This window comes from Uloborus diversus, chromosome 7 (assembly GCF_026930045.1).
Source record: "Uloborus diversus isolate 005 chromosome 7, Udiv.v.3.1, whole genome shotgun sequence".
Classification (NCBI taxonomy): domain Eukaryota; kingdom Metazoa; phylum Arthropoda; class Arachnida; order Araneae; family Uloboridae; genus Uloborus; species Uloborus diversus.
This window is the reverse complement of record NC_072737.1, coordinates 71,167,251-71,193,821: the sequence shown is the minus strand read 5'-3', so window position 1 is coordinate 71,193,821 and position 26,571 is coordinate 71,167,251. Positions and strand designations below refer to the sequence as shown.

General features: G+C 33.2%; 1 protein-coding gene across 1 annotated transcript in view; it reads right to left on the bottom strand.

Moving 5' to 3' along the window:
• Positions 1 to 23,657: 23,657 nt before the first annotated feature.
• Positions 23,658 to 26,571, bottom strand: part of LOC129226114 (sialin-like) — a 45,876-nt gene continuing 42,962 nt past the window's right edge. Inside the window, exons 10-11 of the mRNA XM_054860712.1 lie at positions 26,360 to 26,445; positions 23,658 to 23,975 (exon numbers count right to left, since the gene is read on the bottom strand). Coding sequence (XP_054716687.1) covers positions 23,790 to 23,975; positions 26,360 to 26,445 — 272 coding nt within the window. The 3' untranslated portion in view covers positions 23,658 to 23,789. The remainder of the gene's footprint in view (positions 23,976 to 26,359; positions 26,446 to 26,571) is intronic.

The following is a 26,571-nucleotide window of genomic DNA, read 5'->3' as shown; positions in this document are numbered from 1 at the left end:
ATTTGTAAAAGTAATTTTCAAATGCAAATCAACTTTGTCTTTGAAAATCATTTCCATTTGATTATTTTACAAATGTCCTATCGGCAGCGTGTTTAATAACAAATTTAATGTTTGAATGTGATATGTAATTGACTCATTGAAAACAGCGTCCACTTAGGCATCCAACATGACGCCTAAATTTTAATTCTCATTTCTAACACTAATTTGAAGGATATTTTTTCTGACCTGTGGAAAAGTTTAAAATTTTTTTTTTCCTATTTCAGTATCTGTTGCAAGTGGCATTGTCCCTTTTCTTTTGAAAGTCTGAGTCAGCTCCTCTTACCCCCCCCCCCCTTACGACAACGAGCCGGCTCTTAATTGTTAAGATTAGGTAATGCAATTAACATTGTGAATTAATTGATTTGTTTGGTTATTATATTTTTGATATGTACTAATGTATTATGCTGAGTCGGAATAGAAGTCGTAGAGTCACATTCATTTTAGGGTAAAGAAGGAGTTAAGATAGAATGGGTTCTGTGACCATGCAGAACCAAAAATTTTCAGACATATTCTCAAATCTCAATCCTAGTACTTTGTGTAAAGACTTGATATGACCTTCCCCGAAGGTAAATTCTGGCTGCGCAAGTGTACTACCGTAACTTTTTACTGCATTTTTTAAATTATATATGTTAAGCGTTAAAACCTTGTTTTCATAATTTCCCCTTTATTCAATCCTTTAATTAAACATTTTTGTATAAATTGGTTTGATTTCACCAAATTACATTTAAGTTCGTCTTGAAACCACTGAAAAACGACTCCATACTCCATACGAAAAACTAATATTTTTTTGTTTTAAAATAAAACCGCGCTCTTTCCTTTTTTAGAAAAAAAAAAGAAAAAAATCGAAGGTCCTTGATTTGAATTTTATTTTTCATTTTCACTAAAAATTCAAATTTCAACAGCATCTTGTTGCTTATCAATTCAAATGTTAAAAAGCAGAAAATAAGGACCAAAATTTAGAAAAAAAAAAAAAAAAAAACTCAAAAATTATTCTAATTCAGCCATCACGGCACTGGAAGTCATCTGTCTCATTCTTCAAAAGACCGGGCAGTGACCTTGAGTGACCCCACGATAACAACTCTTTTATTCGTTTTATACCACAAACGCAAAGAATGCAGGGGTAGGGGGGAGATCATCCACACGTGTGGAGAGTTTCAGAAGAAAGCTATTGTCCTAGTTGCCGACACCCCGTCTTTCGGCAGACACGTGGGAACGTTCTCAAGAGACAAGAAATGAAATAGGTGTAAATTGTAAAACAGAGAACGGCTTAAGAAAGATTTTTTTGCAAGCTTAACACATACTTCATACTTCCAAATTTTATTACATTGTATTTTCAACTAATAATTTAAAGATCTGAACATAAGCTGTATTTTATATATATTGTACCGGTTCGGTTCCCCGAAATGTGCTTTATTATTGTAAAAATAATGCAAATACATCGTAAATTTATGAAAAATCACCTCTTTCAAAATAAACAAACTAGTTTTGACAAAATGAAGGCATACAGTCAATTGCCCATACTTGGGACAGTTTTGAAATTTTACCTTTAGTAGCACATTAATCATTTGTTCTCCATTTAAACGAAGTATTATTTTTTTCAGAATGTGCCTTAGTACTTCCCCTAAGGACAAGGCATTGATTTGTTGATATGTCCCTTTAAAAATACAGCAAAAAAATGTTCATTGTTCCAAGTTAGGGAACCCACTTCCTAACTTGGGACACTTAATATTTTGATCTTTCTTTAATGTATGCAGCAAAAGATAATCGTTTGGGACACCAACTATCACTTTTCAGAAATTATTTTTACAACTCAATAATAAAAAATAAAAAAAAATTAGATAGAAATAATAAAATCTTGTAGACGCTCAAAGATTTTAGAATATATACTTGCCCCTGAAAATATTGCATGCCTCCCTAGTCATCTTAAAGCTTCTGAATAAACATTTTCCTCTATATCTGGAAGCATAAAAGCAATTGTGAACCCAAGTAATACTTAATGCAGCTGATTTTTAGCTCTCCATGTTCCTCATTTCACATCTTTTCATATTCATTTTCATTACTTCATAACATGTAAAGTTCACAACAAATAAATTAGTCTAATCAATACTTTGAGACTCATTTTCATTAGTAGAACTAACATATGTAATATTTTGGGAAAACGTCTTTTGCTCATCAATTAATTCCAATTTTTTTTTTTTTTTTACAATGACACTTTTTTGTCTTGCTACTGTATGACCCATTTATCGTCATCAGAAAAATCTTCGTTTTTTAAAATTTTGTATCTATTCTTTTTTTTAATGCAATTATATATACTTTATTTCCACAATAGGATAAAGACCCCAGTAATTGGCACTTTAAGAGTTTGTCCTTAAACTTACCTCTGTTTTCAGTACTTAGAAAAAAAATACTCTCTTGCAAATATTTTTGTCTCAAAGAGTGCACATCTGTGCATCTATTTGGTTCACTAAAATCAAAAATATCTTGAATCGATACTTTTATAAAAATATGTATGTAAAAAGTTACCAAAATCCCCAGTAATTGGCACCTGACACTCCAGTGTATGACACCTTGTGATCCAGTAATTGGCATATGTTAATAGAACTGGAAAATCACTTTATTTTTTACTTTTAAATTACATACAAATTTTATCATCATAAGAAACATGAGTAATGATAATGTAAAGTAGGTAATCTTTACTAATAATAAAGCAGAAAGTCTCTCTCTGTCTGGATCTCTGTCTCTCAGGATCTCTGTCTGTCAGGATCACTGTGACGCGCATAGCGCCTAGACCGTTCGGCCGATTTTCATGAAATTTGGCACAAAGTTAGTTTGTAGCATGAGGGTGTGCACCTCGAAGCGATTTTTCGAAAATTCGATTTTGTACTTTTTCTATTCCAATTTTAAGCCCATTTTTCAAATAAATTTGATAATATGAGGAAGAATGTGTTTATCTTTCTTCTTCTTTATCTTTATTAATAATAAACCTGGAAGTTTCTCTGTCTGGATCTCCCTCTGTCCGGATTTCTGTCTGTCTGTCAGTATCTCTGTGACGCGCATAGCGCCTAGACCGTTCGACCGATTTTCATGAAATTTGGCACAAAATTTGTTTGTAGCATGGGGGTGTGCACCTCGAAGCGATTTTTCGAAAATTCGATGTAGTTCTTTTCCTATTCCAATTTTAAGAACAAAATTATCATAAGATGGACGAGTAAATTACGAAATTATCATAACGTGGAACCGTAACATGGGCACAAGCCAATTGGCGAGATACGAAATTATCATAACGGGGAACCGTAACATGGGTACAAGACAATTGGAGAGAAAATTCGCCACACAGGCGAACCAAAAGACCTTTTAATTTTTCTATTACGGGCAAAGCCGTGCGGGTACCACTAGTTTTATATAAATTAATGCTAAATCACTCTTCTTCACGTTGGAAAAGTATTTTAGAGAAATAAAAACATAAATTTGGAATGTTCCATGGAAAAGATATTGAAATTAATGCTGTTTCATCCTACGGTTTACAGTTTTGATTTTACGAATGCTACCAAGTTAGGTTTGCCCCAAGTATAGTTAAAAACTCATATAGCATACTTTTTTGCATAAGTTTTCCTCTTTTTTATTTATCAAATGTAACAAGTCGGTTTTCTTTCTCTTGAAAAACCACCAGCTGCAGGCGGCATTGAGATACCGTAGGTGGCGAACGGGGGTTAGCGAGCGAATCGAGCAGAAAACGGAACCCCCAGTATAAAATTAATTACTGACTAACTTTCATTTGGATTTTTTTTCTGGTGAAAGTCACTCCAATTGACAAAACGCCGCAACTTCAAAAATTGGTGATTTTGATGCTTTTTTTTGACATTTACTGTACAAAAGCTACCGATTTCAATTTCCGCTTTATCATATTCGTAATCTACGCAAAAAACTGAAGATAATGACACCTCACTCAGCTTTATCGCGGAAGTGACGCTATTTCCACAGTACTTGGCACACATGCCAATTACTGGGGACGAGCAAAATTAAAGCACCAGTAAGTGGCACCCATCATTATTTTAAAATTCCAAATAGGGTTAAAATTTAGTAACATGAATTGAAGTTATAATCTTTAAAATTAATGTACATTCAGTTGGTATATAGCCTTCTTTTTTAAAAAAATTGGATACGAGTCTTTTTTTAGGACATTTTTGTTGGAAGTGCCAATTACTGGGGATGTTACCCTATTTCTTATTGACACTTTATGCCTTAGTACCTGGAACAGTGTCCCAAGTTTGGAGCGTATTTGCAATTTCTTAAATTTATGAATAAACTAGCAAAAATACCCGGCGTTGCCTGGGTCAGTAATAATTATTAGAAAAAATCGTTACTTGCTTTTGTTTTCTGTTTTAAGTAAAAGAATTTAAAACACATCTTTTTGACGTGATTAAAAATCGAGTTTCTTCCTTACCCATAAAACTAAAATAGCAATCAGTATAAAAACAAATTAGTATTGATTAAGAAACGAAAGCACTATATTTAAGCATATACAAATTTAAAAAACATGAAATTAATCTTCTCATGTTTAAAAAGATTAATCTGTTGATACTTTTTTTTTTAACATGGAGTCGAAAACCTTCTCTGTATGGCTAATGAAGTACGAAGTGATTAAAAAAAAGTAGCTGCGCTCGTAATCCCCTTATACTTGCTTTAGTTATTTCGGGAAATTTCAATCATTGTGGCTCTTGGTGCGATTTTACCGAATTTGCGAAAGTCGTTTCGAGGTACCTTCGATGATGCTCCCCCATTCTTTCCTTACTTTGTAAAACGATATGATATTAATTTTCGTTACAGAGATATCGTCGCCAGATGCTGAGATATTTTTGGTCACCATAAAATGGCGCTAAACAGTTTCATCCCAAATGTTACCAAAATAAGTAATAAAATTTGGTGATTGTTTGAAATTGTGCAAAAAGGAAAATTAATGAAAGTTTTTGTGCTGTTTATGGATTTGCCTAATTTAGTTGCTGGATTATTTAACACAGTAAAAAAAGTCTTTTGAAAATTCTTTGATTGGCGATATTTTCTTTACATGGTGAAAGCTGAGAAACATTATGACGTAGTCTTCGGCTTCAAAAACAGCAACGTTGAAAAAACTGCCAAATGCATCAGCTACGGAAATCTTTCTGCAAAAATTTTGGCGATCTGCTGGTTGTTTGGATAATGAGTAAGTGTTCAATTAGCATAAATAATAATAAAAACCATTAATTACTTTAAAGTTCCGTTTAAATGGAAAATCATCAGCCAAATCATGTATTATTTGCCAATCTTGTGCAAAAATCTTACTTCAAGATTTGACTTGAGAAAAGCCTTGAACAATCACGAAAAGCAAAGAAAGTCAACAATACAACAATTGTCGCTATCGACAGGGAGTTGAGATGATACACTAAATACTGTATTGAGTTGAGGAAAGCCTTCGAACATGGATCTAAAAAGCTCATAACTCGTTTTTTATTCTACTTAGAAATTTCGAACAGGTGTCATCTTCAGCAGAAAAATCAGAGCTTTCGATGGACATATAATGTAAATATGTGCAAGTATTTTTTCATCCCAATGTTAGAGAATTTATACAAAAATTGTGTTTTATTGCCCCCCTAAGGGGGTTTTGCCCCCCATAACGGGACGAAAACTACCCTATGTGTTATTCTGATGCATAAGCTATATTATTGTAAAGTTTCATCAAAATCCGTTCAGTAGTTTTTGCGTGAAAGAGTAACAAACATCCATACATCCATCCATACATCCATACATCCATCCATACAGACAAACTTTCGCATATATAATATTAGTAAGATTAGTTAAACCGAATTAGTTAAGTGGAAATGAATTTACCCAAATAAGACACAGGTACATTAGCCGAGATGAAATGTGAAACAAATTAAAACTAATGCTGTTAAGTTAGCGTAGGTAACCAAAGTTATTTCCATCCTTAAAAATGGCATTTTTTTTTTTTAATTTTCAAAATCATTAAGCCAACCCATAAAGCTAAAACATCAGAGTTTAGCTCTCATAGCCTCAAAAGATAACTATTTATTTATTCTGTAACACCATTTATTTCTTACTGATAAAATACTGACAGGTGTACCAGCCCACTAAACTAATTTCGGCAAAATGTCCCAAGTGCCAAGTTGGGGTACTGTCCCAAGTATGGGCACTTGACTGTTAGTAATTTAATCTGAGAGCTTTTTTTGTTCAAACAAAAATTTGTCAAATTTCACATTTACCTCGAAAAAGGATGCGTTCCCGCAAACAAGGACGGAAACAGACTAGAATGTAAGGGGAGGGGGGGTGCTGAAAAGTATGGAGCTGTAAGTACGAAAAATTTCTGAAAGTATCAAATCGGGGAGGAATAAGGAGCTTAGCATGGTACAAACTTTCTTAATTAATATCAGAAGCAATAAAAGGAACCAATTTTTTAAAATATTTACTTGAAAAAATGATTAATAAATCCAAAAGATTATGAAATATACTTGCACTTTATTCATAAAGTACAATTTGAACGTAATGTGTAATTTGTGTAATATTACATTTGCATGATATTCTACATCCATCCATTTCGTATGCAGTTGTTAAATTATGACCACATACAATCGACGGATGGTAATATTGTCGACGGTTTAGGTGGGGGGGGGGGGCTTTCAAGGCCCCCACGGCCCTCCCCACGTATCCGACGTATCCGCCCCTGCCTCCAAATTTTCTTTTTCATGTTTATTCATGAAACCTATTTTACAATATTGAAAATTTTTATAAATTTGAAGCGGAAAGAGGGGGGAGGGGGTCATGTGAACATAGGGCAAAATATTTCACTGAAAAAATATTATCAACTGTTAAAACTTTCGTACAGATGTTCAAAATTTATTTTGCTTTCTTGGCCTTGGGGCCCCTAAAAGGCGAGCCTCCCCCCCCCCCCGCACCGTGGGGTTTTTCGGGTACGTAGATTTGGGTTTGGCTACGAGACTTTAAAATTTGACAGCGCCATTGCGGTGCAATTGAAACTGACACAGTAAAGGTTTGATATTAAGGAGTTTTTTCCTTGAAATATGATGTTTGCTTCCCGCAAAAAATCAGCAGGGCCCCTAACGGCTCAATTTTGAATTCATTTGTTTGCATGTTTTATTTATTTATTATTATTATTGTTTTAAAGTTTTTAACTTTCATGTTTTACGTTTCTGGGTAGCTGTGTGGGTTTTATACTGATTTTTGAAAACTCATTTCATTTGTAAGTTACATCAGCACGAAAGCAAGTCTCCCATAACTTTACAGCCCCCCCCCCTCCTACTTATGTGCTTTAGTAATATTTGTTGAGTTTTAATTTTCCTCACATTTTTACTAAAAACATTACAAAAATGTATTCTTAAACTGTTAATGTTAAAACTTGAGTAAAGTTTTTAAAAATTTATTTTGTGTTTTGTATTTTTTTTTTCCTTTAGTTTCTTGGGCTATGGGCCTCCCTCACCGCGTGGTCTGCGGGTACGTAGATCCGGACCTGCTTGTATTTCATTTATTTATCTCCTGTTCATATGTACCCCAGGCTTGTGCACAATTATCCCTCCCCCTGGCCCATGTAAACAATTGAAGATAATTTTATCAAATATTGTAGACCCTCGTTTTACGTTCCTCGGAAAGGCTGCGTAAATCAAAACCGCGTAAATTAAGACTTAATATTAGTGTTAAAATAGGGGTTAGGTTCCGTAGATTAAAAAAAAAAAAAAAAAAAAAAAAAAAACTTCATTTTAGTGATGACTAATGTTGTATAACAAGTTTAATGTGTACTTAATCAATTTCTTTGCACAACATGTATAAAGAAAACACAAATTAATTTAGTGTTAATGAAAAGGAGCTGGCTATGATAGTCTTTTAGCAGTCAAGAATTTTACTCTGCAGTTCTTTGCATAGCATTGACGCAACATGATTATTTCCATAGAATCTTCCTTCAGTAACAAATCAGAAAGATTATTTCTATTGTAAAGGAATGACTGATAATTTTCAATGTTAACGTTCTTGGTTCTGTGTCATTGATGTCGGTATTCTCGTTGCTCTTTTCCTCCTTTGTCACTCCTAAAAGCTTCTCTTTCAGTGAGTTCTGAACTGTGTGAGTTTAATAACTTTACTTTTGGAAAGAGCTCTGGAACCAATCGCATATAAAATGTCTCCAGTAGCCCAAGCTCGATTATTAGCACGCCAAAATTCAAAATTGCTTACATGTAATCTGAAATCTTTAGGAGTTTGAATTTTGAAAGGGGGGGGGGATTTTATCTGTTTGCATTGCCCCATCAGCGTAAAACCGAAACTCATCCGCGTAAAATAAAATAAAGGTGTCAAATCTTAAACCGCGTAAAATAAATCCGCGTAAAACGAGAATAGACTGAACCATAAAGTAAATAAATATGTATTTGAAAAACAAAAAATCTTTAAAAATTCCATGACACAAAGAAAAGTTATTCAAGCATAGGGGGCCTTTTGCGCTGAGAAATTGATAATATTTTTGGAAAAATTAAGAAATATATTATCGATAATAAGAAAAGTTTTCTGCTTTCCCTGAAATTTCTATTTCCTAATCACCGTTTTTTTAATAGATATACCCCACATTACTTATTCTAGAAAATCAGCAGTCATAATATGTCGGGTGCAAAGTTCTTGGCCATTTACATTCTATTCCATTTGTAAAAACAAGAAACCCTACCAGCAGGGGCGTAGCTAAGGGGGGGTTTTTGGGGACAAAACCCCCCCCGAAAAGTTAGTCCCAAAAAAAAGAGAAAAAGAAGAGAGAAGAGAAAGAAAAAAAAAGAAGAAAAGGAAAAAATTCCAAGCGATTATACATATATATATATATATATATATATATATATATATATATATATATATATATGTAATATGAAAAATCCTTTGCTAGGCCTTTTCCATATTAAGTTCTGTTCACTTATATGTCAGCGCGTATGAGTCACTGACATTATTTATTACACACTTAAATGCTTCTCACACCATATATGGCTATGTTCTGGGCTCAGATGAGATTCCCCTTAAAGTACCTACCAGACACTTTTTTTCCCTCCAGACTTAAGCCAGCCTCTGTCTGCGGTGCAAAGCCCAATAATATTTCGTTATTGCAATCTGCTCCTCCTATATAGATCACGTGAGATCACATGATCGAGGGATAATTATCTGTAATCTCTTAATGATATTCCCTATATAAAAATCGTAGCACAACTAAACAAGTTAGTTAAGAGAAGTTCCTGCTGCCATATTCCATGTAAAAATAAAGATGTGATTAGTGAATGTAGCTCTGTCCTCTTCCTACGTGGTAGATTATCACGCCACAACACTGCAACTTGCGAAAACAAGATTCGTAATAAGAACCGAGCGGCGGTTCTTACATATATATATATATAAAAGAAGTAACCCCCCCCCCCCGAAAGTCGGGTCTAGCTACGCCACTGCCTACCAGTTGGGTCTTGTTGAAATTTGTGATTGCAAAAAACATAATTTTAATTCAAGACATCAATCTCAAATGAACGTTCTTAGTCTTTTTTTTAATTAATTTATTTTTTTGTCATACTGATCCTCCAATAACTTTCGCTAAATTATTCTGTGGCAATCTGCTTGTTAATAACGCTTTATCATCAGTTAGACTTCTGATTACAATGAATCACGATCTGGCGAATTTTTTCTCCGCTCAATTAGGAGGGGAGGGGGGGGGGAATCGAACTGATTCATGTGGTATTTGGCCACACCTACCATACATATATATTAATACCATGGACAGTTCGCTGCCCCCCGCACCTCTTCCTATAGCATCCAGTTTGAGAACACATGTGTTATTGCGTTTTGTTGTTTTTCCCTTGTAGTTTGTATTGGGTTTGCACTTTTTGCCACCTTCCTGAAAAACTTGGAAATAACTGTCCTGAATGATTGTCTGTCAATTCAAGATGAAAAATTAATCTGCAAAAAGATGATACATACTTGTATACACTTGTGCTACTAGTAATGCAGAAAGAAAATGCACACACACGCGCGCGTCGCAAAATGATAAGATAAATTGCCTTTGTATAAATGTTTATAAACAATTACTTACAATGCACCAAAGTGCCCTTCCGTGCCCCCCCCCCCGTACCTTCTAACCACTATACTATAACGTGGCTTAGAGGTTAGATATGGAGCACTGAAGACGACTCTGTTTCTTGACTTCAAGACTAGGAGCCGCACCGCACCTGATCCAGCACACCCAGAACGAGGTATTGATTTGGAACGAGAACTAGGAGAACTTTGTGAATACTGTAAATTTAACGAGCACTCGTCACTATTGCGTACACGAAGGTCTTTGACCAGCAACGGCAGCTATCGAATCCGCGAACCTCCAGTCACGAGTCCAAAGTTTTTACCGAGCAGACATTCACGATTGTTCCCACATAATATGATGCAAATTTATAAGGGGCTAAAACATTTCCCTCTCACTAAAAACTGCACTACGCACTCTCATTTAATGAAGTAATACATAAATTAATTCAAAAACATCCCAGTCATCTTGCTCACCTCAAATCGTACACGAACTGCAATTTAACTACAAAGTAAAACCGGATTTAAAAAAAAAATGCATGTTATGCGTCATTCGGCAATGCATAACTCGGAATGTCTACATTATAATAACGTACACTTTCCGAGATAGAAAATAAGAAGTAAAAAACATGTAGCGAAAATAATAATGTCAATGAACACCCAGCTCCCAATCATAATTTGTAAAATACCCTCAAACAATTTAAAAAACAATTGCGAGAAAAAAAATGTGAAAAGTAATGGATAAAATGTATTTAAGAGTCATTTTTTTTAAAGCTGGACAAAGTGAATGGGAGCCTGATAGTTGACACCTTCGATTTTCCTGAAACTTTCAGAATATGTTGCTAGTATTGTGATAAGACAAAGTGTAGCTTCTTTCTTCTCAAATTTGACTTGTTGGCAATTCAGTGGAGGTCAAAGTTTAAGGACGTGAGAAAAAAGAGCTTAATATATGATTCCTTTGCTTCAAAACCAATGAGTGTACCAAGCCAATTTTTTTTTTGTGGATACTACTTGATACTAGGTACATGCTAGCCGAAATATTTTGGTCGCTCATTCATGGCTTTGAGGGCAAAGGTCAATTGAAAATGCTATTTTTTTTACTTTTTTTGCCTTGTTTGGGCCCGGATATCTGCTAAAGCCGTGAGTAACCCTCGGAAATAAGTATATACCTAACTACTCACCACAGTATAGTACTAAGAAAAACATGAAATATCATGGGTTACTCTTTGCTTTAGTAGTTAAACGGTCTCAAAGTCGATGATTTTTTAAAAATAGCCAAGTTTAGACGTCAATAACTCTGATCGCGACGCATCAACAACTTTGGGACACAGCTGTAGTTATAGTCCAAGTGGTCTATTTTAAGGTCCAGGTTAGAAACCCATGGCAACTAATAAACTTTTTTAGTTATACGGCCTCAAAGTTGAAAATTTGAGCTATAATTTCATTTTTTTTTTCAATTACTCTATGATTGGTGAGTTAGTAACTTAGAAAAACATCTGTAATTACATTCAAAGTGATATAGTTTTAGACTCAGGCCAGAAAACTTTGGGATCTAATCATCTTGCTTAACACTCCGTCGGGCGCAATATGTTGTAGAACATGATCGGGCGCATTGAGCCTGGGAAGCACACTTTGATCTTTTCTAAGCATGTTCACATTTTCTTACGAAAAAATTGTCAACTACAAACACCAAAGAATAGAAATAAAAGTTTTCCATGATTTTCGAATGTAACATAAGTTTATTTGTGAAAATGAATATACATTGATTGAAGCTATTGAGGTGGCGTGGCTAACTAAAGAATTCGAGCTGTGCCTAATAGATCAGATGCGCCCGACGGAGTGTTAATTAAACGGTCTCACAAAAATGATAATTTTAACATAAAGTGTCAAATTTCAACTAAGCTAATCCACGAAAACAAGACTTTCAGACACAGCTGTAATTGTGCTCCAAGTGATGTAGTTTTAGAATCTGCTTCATACCCATGACACTTTTAAAATTTCAAAAAAATATATTTTTAATTCGAACTTTTACTTGTTGAATATAGTTAATAGCACGTGTTGAGTTTTCTCCCTTTTCAAAATGTATTTCTGATTTTTTTAAAAGTTTCGTACTTTATTTTATAGATGACAGCATTAAATTATATGTAAAACTTATAAAACCGGATAGTAGAGTGGCTGATGTAGCCATTTTAAACAAACAACACTGAACCGAAGCTTTGAAAGGCGGAGCATTCAAAACAAAATCTATCAACAACCAGCTTTTTTTAAATTTTTAGCAGAGAGAATGTTGGCCAGATATTGTGTAAAGGTAAGGTACTGTTTTTTTTTATGTTAACCAACTATTTTTTCATTTAAGTAGTTTACAAGTACTAGTGTTCAAATAGTTGTACTATTTTAATGAGACTTAACACGTGGTTTAGTAACAAACTGTATATAGTTTAACAAAATATGTTCAATTGAAAGTAAGGTAGACAAAAATTGATTCAAGTTTCAAAAAATAATCAATATAATTTTTTTCTCGTTAGTCAAATAAAATATTTTCTGAAAATTGTGGGCAAAGAATCAAGGTAGAAAATGTTCGAGACCTATTTTCGTGTTGATTTACTTTTTTTCTTTTTTAACAGAAAAAAAACCACTGTATTAGTGGACCGCTATTGTTCAGGTCTGATATTTTACTTTACCCCTAAGTTGCATATGAGAAGTACAAAAAATATGCATAGTGCACCAAACAAGGCCATCCTAAGTTCGTGACCTCATTTATGATTGACTACTCCAACTTTTGCCCATTCATTAGATAACATATTTCCATGGAAAAAATATAATTTTCAATTACGTTTTCCTACACTGTTCTAAAAAAGAAAGGCAAATTGGCTAAACTAGGAACATTGGTCTCCAACTCTGAAAAAAAAACCTCCGAAAAGAAACCATTCTCTGTTGCCAATAGGATAGCATATTAAAACACATTTGACACGTTCAATAAACTTGTAAAAAAAATCAAATTTCCTTCAGCGGAAAGGTGAAAGTACAATTGTCACATTTAAGACACTGATAAATTGGCATTTTATGATTTTTGGTCACTCAGCACAGTTCGTAGACATATGTTTAGCGTAGGCAAGACAGGATCATATCCTCCACCCCATCACCCGGTGTCCTAGTGAGGACACTGGGCTGATAAGGCTAACCATGACCTTGATGGGCAAAAATATGCTTTTCTAGGTTAAAAAATCAAAGGAAAAAGCAACGGTTCACAGCGGCATTTATGTTTTTTTAATTCTTCAACTACATAGATTGGGCTTCAAGAAAAATAAAGAACTATTTTTAAATACTTATAAACGACAGTTAACCATAACGAAACAAAATTTAAAATCACGCTGTCTTGACGTCATCTACATCAACTACATCACTTAGGGTATGATTACAACTGTTTCTCGAAGTTACTAACTCATCAGTCATAGAGTAATTGAAAAAAAATAAGTTGAAATTATAGATCAAATTTTCAACTTTGAGACCGTGTAACTAAAAAAGTTTATTAGTTGCCATGGTTTCTAACCTGGACCTTAAAATAGACCACTTCGACTATAACTACAGCTGTGTCCCAAAGTTGTTGATGCGTCGCGATCAAAGTTATTGACGTCTAAACTTGGCTATTTTTAAAAAATCATCGACTTTGAGACCGTTTAACTGCTAAAGCAAAGAGTAACCCATGCTATTTCATGTTTTTGTTAGTACTATACTGTGGTGAGTAGTTAGGTATATACTTATTTTCGAGGGTTACTCACGGCTTTAGCAGATATCCGGGCCCAAACAGGGCAAAAAAAGTTTAAAAAATAGCATTTTCAATTGACCTTTGCCCTCAAAGCCATGAATGAGCGACCAAAATATTTCGGCTAGCATGTACCTAGTATCAAGTAGTATCCACATAAAAAAAATTGGCTTGCTACACCCATTGGTTTTGAAGCAAAGCAATCATATATTAAGCTCTTTTTTCTCACGTTCTTAAACTTTGACCTCTACTCAAGGGCAAACAAATCAGTTTTTTAAAAAAATAAACTTCACTTTTTCTTATCATAGTACCACTAACACATCCTGAAATTTTTACGAAAATCGAAGACATCAACTATCAAAAGTGTCCAAGCTTAAAAAAAATGACTCTTAAGAATCAAAATAACAACACAATTTTATTATATAGACGACCCCCGCGCATCGGGTTAGAATTAATACGTCAAGCAACAATGCAAAACGTGGAACGTTGCCTACGTAAAACGAAGATTTTCCCTTTCCCCAAGATTCTGTGCTTGGCAAAGAAAAAAACGATAAACTGCCAATTATAGTAACCATCACCACGGGCTTTCCGTGTCAATAGGCGCAGCCAAATAGGAAATACATCTAATTAGATAGCGCTACTGAACTGAATTAATTATATTGTTCCACAACATTTTGATTGAGAAATGTATACAAGTTTAATTAAACAGACAGTTACGTTGATTCTCACTTTTTTCCACCAGCTTTCTCCTAGTTTTCATCGTGTACACATCTGTAATCAATCAGGTAATACTTTAAAGCCGGATTGGCTTGTTCAACTTTGGTTGGGCAATGTTTTTTTGCTGCATCCAAACTTCTTGATGTATGGATGTGAAAATCTAAGTAATTTTCCTCTGCGTATGAACTTAAATTTAATTTAAATTCTTTATACGAAGAAAATCGGGCACCACGTTTGAGATTTACCATTCTCAATTGCTCCACAAGTAACGAATTCAGTCTAAGTAAACAAAACAAATGGCTAACTAAAATAAAGCTTGGCTACTTTTCTGATATTGGCGATACTTTTCTTTTGGCGAATATTGACATCAGATCGGGCCCTAGAACTGCGCATGCGCAAAAACTGTTGTTCGAATAACAAGTCAGACAACTGTTGTCTGAATATACAGTGCGCGTCTAACAAAATCGCCGTAGCAAGAGCTGAATAGAACTTTCCCGCTCTTTACTACTGTCGATTGACGTCACATCCTTTCTACCGCGGTTGCGTAGGATGTGACGTAACGGCACTTTAAAAATTAATTTAAAAATAGTTAAACATCGTTTTTCGGTTTAAAACTGGTACCGATCGACATATTTTTTAATGCTCTTTTCATTTCAGTCACATTTAGAAATCATGCAACTTCTCCATTTCACTCCCAAAATTACCGACTCCGACTCGGTTTGCGGGCAAAATGATCGACTCCGACTCTTCACTAGCTAACGCCACAAGTATATTCACTGAATAAAATTCTCACTTTCCGTTCAGAAATCTGTCATGGCCTTGCCCCCGATAGATGGCGCCACAAATGATTTTCAATTTAACTCATTATTTTCCTCATTGGAAAGAGAATTACTTGTCTAGTGGTTAGCATATGAATCTCGTATTCCAGTGGTCTAGGGTTCGATTCCCTTCTAAAGCAACTTAGATTGAACTCATGAATCACGTTCATCAAATTAGAAATTAAATAAACAAGTTATTAAAAAAACTAAACATATTAAATAATTGTCCCAAATGACGTCATCCGAAAAAACTCCTCCTGAAAGTTTTCAAGATGGCGGAAGGGTCACATGATCATCCAAGATGGCGGACCCCCCTTCCCACTCTTAATTTTTTTCCCCTGCTTGTCTCTATATCGCGGTTGTTATACTTATCGTATTTTCATCCTAAATTCATCGGAACAGCACTGCTCGTATATTACTCCAAATCTCATCGTATTTTCATCCAAAATTCATCGCCTCGGAACAGCACTGCTCGTATACTGCTCCAAATCTCATCGGTATAGGGAGCAAAATTCATCGGATTTCGATGATCGGATTCTACTATTGCCGATGAGACATATTGGTGCAATTTCGATGAATGGCCGATAATCGGCCGATGAGTTGATGCTACTCGGGAGCATTTCTATGCCAATCAGCATAACCATCAAACCCACTGACTGTGTTTTGACCAAAAGTTTTTATGACATATTTTATGCTCTTCCCACATATTTGCCATAAAATATCGTTAAAAATATAATTAAAAGTATCGTTTGGGTGCCACACTACTCGATGAAGAAGAAATTCTCCATCAACAATATAGTGTGCGCTATCAAAATCACGATGTGGGTCCAAAGAGTTAAAACTGCAAAACGGAGATGACTTCGTTTTTCTCATCCCGATTTCATCAAAAACTTCAAGCGCTCACAAAGCTCATCTTCTTTCAATCTTTTCATATTCAAGTTCTTTTCAATCTAAATTTGTTGAAACAACAGTCCATTAACATCATGGCTTTTTAGGAGGCTATTCACAGCTTGGAGTGGCAGTAAGTAAATGTTTCAAATCGTGAAGATTTCCCCCCGAATTTTTTTTTCTATCATGGTTTCACTAGTTTTTAGGGTAACGTAGAATATTATTGTTTTTTTATCTCCTGCAACTAAAGTTGAAATTGACATTATAATTTCTACTCTTCGAAAAGGATTGTGTTAACTGAACTATTTAGATAATTTCCTAACGTCATCTTGGTCCATGTTCCACAAGGATATGCAATTGATACCCCTTTTTAACGCTCGCTCTCTGAAACATGATGTTTCCCAATCTTCAGATCTTCACCCACAATTTTTATTTAGACTTCTCTCAGCCCTCTTTTCGCCCCTCTTTTGACTAAGGGAAGAAAACCTATAAACTTGAATTTAAGGGATGGGCAAGTAGACAATTCGGTGGCTTTCTTTTCTTAAATGCCATTGGAGATGACAAAAAAATTTTTTTTTGAAGTTTATTTAAAAAGCAATATGGGGAAATATTTACTCTGCATTTAGCGTCGCCTATGTGGTAATATTTTAACCATGTAGTCTATTCCAGTCATGAAAAAGTTACCTCTGAAAATTTAAGATTATGATTTAAAAGCAATTTTCAAAAATTACTACTCATATTGTAACTTTTTGTTGTAAGTCAAAAATGATTTTTGTTATTATTAAAAAATAAATTTATTGTTAATAACACTTTAAATATTAATTATGACCTACTAATATTCGGTGAAGTAATTATTTGTTTAATATAGATCTTGTTCGTATTTTAAATGCTTTCTACAGCTAGTCAAATGCATGCGGGACAAAGTAGATGAGTCAAAATGAAATAGCTTATTTCATTTACTTTTTCAATCTCTTATCAAATTATTTAAGCAGTCATTTATTAAATATTTCATTTGCATTCCTTCATTTAATAATTCCCTTATTTATTCATTCATTCACTATTTTATTCAATCATTTATTTTATCATATTATTTTTTTAACTTATTTATTTGCTTAGTTTCATTTTCTTCTAATTCATTCAATCATTATTTTATTAACTTATTCATTTGATCAAAAATATCTTTAGTATTTGAATATATAATATTTAATTTGGAACATATTTTATTTTTGTTTTGCCCCATAAAAAAATGAAAAATTTCCATCATTTTTTGGAGGTACAAATTTACTGCCAAAAATTAAAAATAATGTTTCAATGCAAGTTGAATAATAAAATATATTGTTCATTTTTTCATTTTGAAAAAACTTATTTTTCTTTTCTATTTCACTTTGCCCCCACCTTCCCCTACATCTATTGAAAACATAGAATTCATTCTGTCATGCTTCTGCTGTTATTTAAGGCTATCTGCGTCGCTTAACTTTGCGCGCTCTACCTTTGTAGACTACGGTCTACCACGGTAATCCCAAGTAGCAGCACCTACCAGGGCTACTAGTACTATCCTATACGCAAAGCTGAGGACTGGTTCACCTACTATTCAAACTGATTAGCTTCAAATGTTTAACTTTGGCACTTACATCCTTTGCTTCTCATTGCCTCAAACGTAAAACTACTAATCAAGAAATAATAAAACTTGAACTCAAATTGCAAAACTTTGAGCAAAAATACAAAGCAATTAAGTAAAAAATGTCATATTTAAGCCGACCTTAAAAACTGCAGATCAACATTGCTCTTAAAATTGCTCTTATTCTTTGAACACCATCGATAATAATTTCATACATAATTTTGTAGTTGGCGCAAAAAAGAAAAGTAAAATCATGTGCTTATATTTTTCTGAAAATCCACCCAAAATTAGGAAAAAAACTTTTATATCGTTGCACAAAATATGCTATCATTAATGCATAATATTTACAAGTGGTATTGAAGCACCTGGGGCCGTTTAAATAATTGTATTTAAATTATGGCTACGAATGATTTTATCTATCGTTTTTGCACCAACAATAAAAACTATATTCAACAGTATTATCGATGGTGTTCAACGGATAAATTAATTTTCACTTTTTAGAGCAATTTCGAACAAAATATCCATTAAGAAAGCTTGATCAAAATGACTTCAGTTTTGTTTAATTTAGTCAAAAGCGAAACTTCATTTTGTTACTTTAAGCTGATTTTTTAAAAAGTTTTAAGGCTTACCGACTGTTATAAAAAAAGATCTTACCAATAATGCTCGTACTCTCAGACAACAAACTTGTTAATTATGAGGAAATATTTACGCAAGGAAATGTTTACAATGTTTATGCATGTTCTCATACAATGCATGTAATGAGTAGTAATTGCTCTTTAGCAGACGTTCTACACTAGCGGAAAACGGTCTTTCTAGACTACATCTAATAACGTGACTCACCTGATTCTTTACTTCAGGAAATGCAAATAACACGATGAAGTAGGAAGTAAAATATTGAAAAAGGGTTACTTCTAAAAATCCAATGTGTATTTTTTTATGAGCAAATATAGCAATGGATAATTGTCTTAGGAAGAATTACTGTTTTGAAAGTAAGATGGAAAACGTTGCACAATTGTTGCGCCTGTGTCTCTCTTACTTTTAATAATTTTATTTACTTTATGATTTAAAATGTAATCTTAGATTAGTTTAGTTTTCATTTCATTTGCTTGCTCTTTTCTTAAATTCTATTTAACATGGGAGGGATAGGAGGTTTTTCATTTTGTTACAAACAGAACTCGTATCGCGCTTTTAATCTTGTTCTTTCTAATTGACGATTTAAATCTTTGCGAATCAAATAAGAGTTCGAAGCAATTTTTAGGGGTTGTTAAGCGTGAACGAGTAGGGGGAGGAGCCCCCCAGTTGATTATAAATAAATACACGTTCTTAATGCAAAGTTTAATTAATCAGACATTTCATGATGCAATATGAGTTGTTAACTATAGAATGGAAAATCTTCTGTTTTTTAGTATGGAACATTCTTCATATTTTCTTAAAGTACATGTAGGTCAAAAATTTTAGACTTTTTTAGGTGACCTTTTTAAAAGTAAAACTGTCTGCCAAAATTTCCCTCAGACAACAATAGAACTAAAAACCAAGTTACTTTTTTTTTTTTTTGGATGCAATGTGCTGTGATGGCTACCTATAAATTCTAATTCCATCAACTTATTTTATGTCCCCTCTAGTGTAGTCCGACCGCGAACAAATGATCTTTGTCAATCATTTGAGAAAACAAGTCCATTCCTTAAAATAGTTAGAGCAGGAAGAAAGGACGTGTCGTACCATATTTTTAACCGACTTCAAAAAGGAGGCGGTTATCAGTTCATACCGTATGTATGTTTTTTTTTTTTGTTTGTCCACTCATAGCGTCTCACCTAGTGAACCGATTTTGATGATTCTTTTTTTAATGGATAGAGGATGGCTCAACTTAGGTCCCATTACTTTGTTTGACCATATTTGTTCTTTAGTAAAAAAGTTATGGGCAAAAAACAGTAAATTTCCCTATTAAATGATTAAAATGATATTGTAGCGAAGTTCGCACTTTGCATCCGTGGATAACGGTGGCTCAGTGGTAGAATTCCCGTCTTCCACACGATCAACCCGGGTTCAAATCCCGACTAGGACAAAGTGAATTTTACTAAAATTTCGTTTCTACTGTTTCCCGTATTTTCCCGTATTTTCTATTAATTTCTGTATTTTTTCAAGTCTGGAAATTTCCAGCACTTTTTCAAGTTGTATATAAGGAGATGTAACGTTCATTCGTGGTTCAGAATAAAGATTTTGAGTTGAGACTAAAGAGTATTCGCTTCATTTGGCTTTCACATTGTCTTCGCTATCTTCATCTACGCGACAATATGAAACTCATTGTTATAAAAGTTTGGTGCCATATAACTGTAACATTAATAGTAATTGTAATGATAATTTTGAATAAAGGCTTTTCTAAAGCAATACAGTGATATAGAGACGCACTTCTTACTAGGTAACTTCTTACTTTTACTGAAATATCTACATTTACACTAAAAAGAATGAAATAAAAAAATTTTGAAAAAAAAAAATAGAACCGACTTCAAAATTGCTCTAAAAAGTGAAAAATAATTTTATTCTTTAAACACCATCGATAATACTTTTAAACATAATTTTTGAAGTTGGCGCAAAAAAAAAAAAAAAAAAAGTAAAATTCATTGTAACCATGCTTTGTTCATATTTTTATCAAAAAATCATCCAAACTTAGGAACGAAACATTTATATCGTTACTCAAATATGCTGTCATCAATGCGTAATGCATGTGGTAGTGAAGAAACTGGACGTGGTTAAATTTATACTTGTAGTTGAGTTATGGCTGTGAATAATTTTATCGATCGTTTTTGCGCCAACTTCAAAAATTATGTTTAAAAGTATTATCGATGGTGTTTAAAGAATAAAATTATTTTTCACTTTTTAGAGCAATTATGAAGTCGGTTCTATTTTTTTTTTCAAAAATTTTTTTCGAGTTTAGTGACATTTTGGCGACATGAAAGAAAGATATATACCCCTAGTATATTTTCGTTTTGTGATTGTTTGGAACTGAAATATTTCAGTTGCAGCAATTACTGCATTGAGTTGGCGAAAAGGTAAAAATGACAAGCTTTACATTCTTTATTGCAACCCTACTCTCGCCAATTTTCAACTATAATTAATTATGTGAGGCGTTGTTATCTGTGACCAATGGCTGCTGAAAGAAATAAAACCAAGACCCACCCACTTACGTCGGATATGACCTGTCCAACGTGATATCTGCCTTGACCGAACAAAATTAAAATGTTTTATCTCTTTGGCTAACTTCTTAAATTCAAGTAGACGTATGCAAGCTCTAGAACCAATGACGCACTTGCAAATTCCCTCATGACTTAACTCTCCATGTCGCCCCTTTACGAAAAAGGACAATACTGAAAAGAGACGGAGCCAAGGGTCAACTTTTCGCTATCAGACTTTATCAATTGGAGGAACTTTGCTAGGTTAGTGAGAAAGTGGGGAAAACATTCAATAAGGATGTTAAAGTTAATTATTTCAATAATAAATTAATATAATGTCATATTATTGTCCTTATTTGAATGTAAAATCAAATTATTAAAAAATAAATAATGCATTCATACTTAAATAGAAAAATTTGAAAAATTGGAATCTTGTTTGGGGACAGTATGAGGGAGTGACAAAGGATTGGTTTAAATTAGAGTAATAATTAATTTATAAATATCTATATCATAAAAAATACCAAAATAACTTTGAAACATCATGCATGCCTGTCAAATTAATTTTTTAAAGGATTATTAACTAATGAAGTACAGACTGTTATTATACTTATATGAGTATACGCCCATTTATACTCATATATTATAAGCATATATGTACACATGTTACTTACATACTCGTGTAGACTTGTTTACACTAGTATAGACATTCATATATACTTATATACTAGCGCATTTACGTATATATTCGTGTGTAAACGTATTATACTCGTGTACATTCTTGTAACCATTATAAATAACCATAACAAATGAATATTATGGTTATTAACAATTATTTTACATATATATTCAACTATGACCACTTACCCCACCCCATGGGGTAAAGTGGTCGTAAATGTGTAGCTAGGAGAAAGTCATAAGATTAGTTCATTGTACTGTGTTATTTGTTAATATAATGTAAATAGCATCAAAAAAAAAAAAAAAAAAAAGTTGAATGGTTAAAGGAATTTTTTTTATTTATTATCCACTTAAGTTGAAAAAACTTTGATTTTATGACCACTTTACCCAATCAGAATCAGACCCTATTGCATTTGTTTCTGACATTAATTTGGTTTCAAAATTAAAATCATGTTTTTTTTTCTGTTTCTGGTGATTTCGATTTTTAATCAATAAAGATAACGAACTACCTTGAAAAGCAGATGCATTAGAGGAAGTCACTAAAGATAATAAAAATTCTTGTTTTGTACTTTTTCCACCAAACAAAAAAATTAAGAATTTATTTTATCTTTTCAGCATTGAGATGGTACAGAACCAAAATGATTCCAAATCTCGCAGTGACTGTTTCGATTAATACCAATTTTTGCACTTGTTTTTAAAAGATTTGTCACACAATGAATAACGAACAATAAAAAATAATTATTTAAAAAAATGAGGAAAGCGAAAAAACCAAAAAGATAAAAATAAGCCCAGTAGTTTAGAACGTTTTTAAGTACTTCTGAATAACTACACCATTGAAATAGTTTTATGATCGATGCACATATAAGTCAAATTATTGATTCAAAAGCAGAATAGGAGGATCAACGGTCGGGGGCCATTCACATTTTACGGGATTAATTGATTGGTCAAAAAGGAACAGGCCTCGACTGTTGATCCTTCTGCTCTTTTTTTTTTTTTGAAATTATGATTTGTCTTATGTGTGTATCGATTATAAAACTATTTCAATTGTGTAGATATTCAGTAGTGCTTAATAACATTCAAACTCTTGAGCTTATTTTTTTCTTTTTAGTTTTTGGATTTTTCGCAGTTGGGTTTTTATTTTGTTTTTTATTATTTTTTATTTTACATATTTTAGTTAACTTGCATTAATTGCTTCGTCATCAAATTCTCTGAAAAAAGTCTGTGTAACTCATATGACGCGATCTCGAAAATGACTTCAATCAAATCTTTCTCGCAAAACTAAAAAAACCCGTTAAGAAAGTACGCGTCGCGAAACTCAGGCCCCTGAATCACGACAAAAACAAATGCAACATGTTAGAGATCAAAGTTGACTTAATTATAATGGTCTTTTACAAACCGCAAAAAAAAAAAAAAAAAAAAAAAAAAAAAAAAAAAAAAAAAAAAAAAAAAAAAAAAAAAAAAATGTTGTATTGCACTGCGAAAAGAATGGCTGACTATCGCAAAAGACGGGAATCTGATCAAAATCGATTTAGTAGACTTAGTAAACACAAAATTCAGGCAGCGAAAATGCGTGAGACACGATCCCAAATTGACAATGGTGACTGGTTGTTGCTATGGTGAATTTCGATTACTGTCATGTGTTTAGGATGGCAGTAAATCTCTTAAATTATCAAACAATTGTTTGTTGTTTAAAAATAATATTTATATAATGCTATTTTATTAACACGTGTATGTACACACGCACACCAAATCGTAATTAATGTTGCAAATGATGAACTGAAATATAATCATACCATGTTATTTTTGTGGTATAAAATCCAATCCTTAATGGATGAAAATTTCACAAATATTTTTTTTTTAACCTCTTTTTTATTTTTTCTTTGTTTGTTTTCGTGCGTTTATGTAGACAAGTTTTCGATAATAAAGTATACTTTTATTTTCCATAGTCTGATTTAATTGAAACGTGGATGTGTTCACATGAAAGCAATTCATCTGTGTTTGAAAATCAGATACATCTTTCAGTTCAGCAGTCTTTGAGTAACTATTTGTTTTTCCTTCGGTCTTTCCTCATTGGTATACACGTCCTCGTCTATAAAGTTGTAGCTTTGAATTTCTGCAGTTCCAAAAATGCAAAAAATAATTGCTGAGCTCATGACTATCACAATGCTGACGATGAAGAACTTGTTCCACTGTTGGACTGTTTGCTGGAAAAAAAAATAGATTATCTCGCTACTAAAATTTTTAATGCGCATTAATCAGCATTAAACTTTTTTTGTCAAGTGTTTTTGATCCACCCTAATGCGCAGCAATTACGGGAAAACATATACATATATATATATATATCATGGCCAATGATCGAGTAACAATCCTGACGTCATCAACAATAAAACTCGCGCCCCGCCATGATAATTTGATCAAATATTTTGGTAATGTTTAAACATGCAGGGAAAGGCTTTATTGTGACAAGACTGAACTGGATCCGGTAATTTAACTGTTTTACTGGTAAGACTGTGTCATTTCAGGGGAATGAAGAAACGAAAAAGTGGTCAACAATGAACGTTATCTATTGGAGTTTAGGGTTAATCCACTGGAGTTAGGGTTGCAATTTCAACTATCAAAATATCACCTAACAGACAATGGCTTCGTTCAAATGTAGAAGCAATTTTCACCCGTCATACCTTGACGGGCGATTTTCTACTGCTATTTATAGTTTCCAATGAAATAACCTTTAACAGTGAATCAAACTTCTTTTTTTCGCACTGTTTCAGTAACATCAGTTCCATTCTTTTACAAGAGGAATTAGGTGGATTAGGGAGATCAGGTGGATGAGGCAAAGTTTCTGGATTGTCAAAAAGGTAAATATCATATTTAGTGTTTTGTTAACTTTTTAAATAAAACTTTATTGTGTTTATAATTTTGTGCTCTGGAAGTAGCTAATTCCTCCGATAGCTGTTTCTTGATAGAAGAAATATATTTTCAGTAATCAAGGTTTGTTTTCGGTAAATGACAATATAACGCTTAATCCAAATGATTTTACCACACATGATATGTGATACACTTTAAAGTTACCACCCTCATAACTTGGTACTAAATTGTCTCTAACGCCCTTATTCATCAGACTATTTGATTCTTGTCTTAGTCGCACATCTGAATCGCAGATTCAAGCCTTCTTATTAAATGAAAAATGCTTAGGCCGGCGATTTGACTGATATCCAATGAGATAAGCCATCCGCATATATACACTGCTGTATGGTAACAGTATTTGCAGAAAAGAGTTTTCGAGATATTTGAAAAAACGTGTTTTGGATTCTATACTAGCAAAAGGAAAATGTTGCAAATTGACGTAATTTTTGCACTTTTGTTTTTAGCAGAAGCCGCATAAGCAATCTTGTACAATAAAACTAACGCACAATAGATGGTAAAAGGGTGAAAATTTGACAAATTTGCCGTGACTGCCATTTGCCTGCCCTCGGCAGTACACCACACTAATTCTATGTATTTTATAACAAAAGTTGCTCGCACCGAGGATACTATCAGCTTCTTTGAAGTATCACAAGGTGCTGTTCTGACAGTGCTGTGAATATTACCGCACACTGCTGTAAACGCCGCAACGCATACAATTTATGACAGCGCTGAGTTACAATTTATAACAGCTCATTGTTATCATGAGCCAAAAAGAAAAATCCACGAGTACCTTTAGATATATGAAAGATTCACTGCAAGTTGGTCTCAAAAAGGATAATTGGGGCAGTGAGAAGCAAAGGGATGTAAGTGGCAAAATTAAAATTTTTTAGATAGCCAGTACAAATGGTAGGTGAACCTCTCCTCTGTCTTGAGGCAAGAGATGGTACTGGTGCTGCTATACAGCAAGATTTAGAAAAACTTTTCAATGAAAGCCTACCTATGACCTTATCTTTAAACGCGTTTTACTCGAAACTTGAAAAAGTCTACTTACATCCCTTTGCTTCTCACTGCCTCAATTTAATGATATTTTGGCCTGAACATGGGGTATAAATGAAAATTATATTTACAAACGTTGGCGTACTTATGCATCATTTGTACTTTAAGGAAATTAATTCCAGTAAAAAAATTTTGCATTAACTTTGAATAAAATCTTAAAAATCACAATTTTTTTTCAAGCTGTGATCATATAAATTTTCCCCCATAATGGTGCAATTTTCAAATATTAAACTTTAAAAAAAATTCCAACACTAACCACGCTTACCTTTTTTTTCATTTTGAAATTCATGCACCATCTAAAGAAGTAAATTATTTACATTTTTTAATCAATTTATCCGTATTTAAGACGCCAATACGCAACTTTTGTTTTGTTATTAGATGTCTCTTATCAGACATGTCCTTTTTTGGTCCATCTTTCTATGTACGATGTGAAAAATTTAAGCACGTTTTACTCAAAACTTTAAAAAGTCCACTTGCATCCTTTGCTTCTCATTTCCTCAACTTTAGGTGTTCCATCCCTCCTTAATCTCCCCTACCAGTCATTAGATGAATTCAAATTAAATTAGTGTTCATCCTTTTTAAAAAGTAGTTTTCTAAATTATTCTGCAAAAAAAAAAATGTAATTTACCTTTTCATTCGTTAGAACTCCACATACTGCAGGAAGTATGACTCCAGCTAACGATCCAATTGTTATAGTTAGAGCATTTAAAGAACCTAAAAAAGATAATTAGTATAATATTCAAAAATGAACTTTATGGAAAATGTTGAGAAATGTTTATTCAAATACATTATATGAAAATAAACGAGCCAACTGTTAGGAAATGATTAAGTAATAATTGT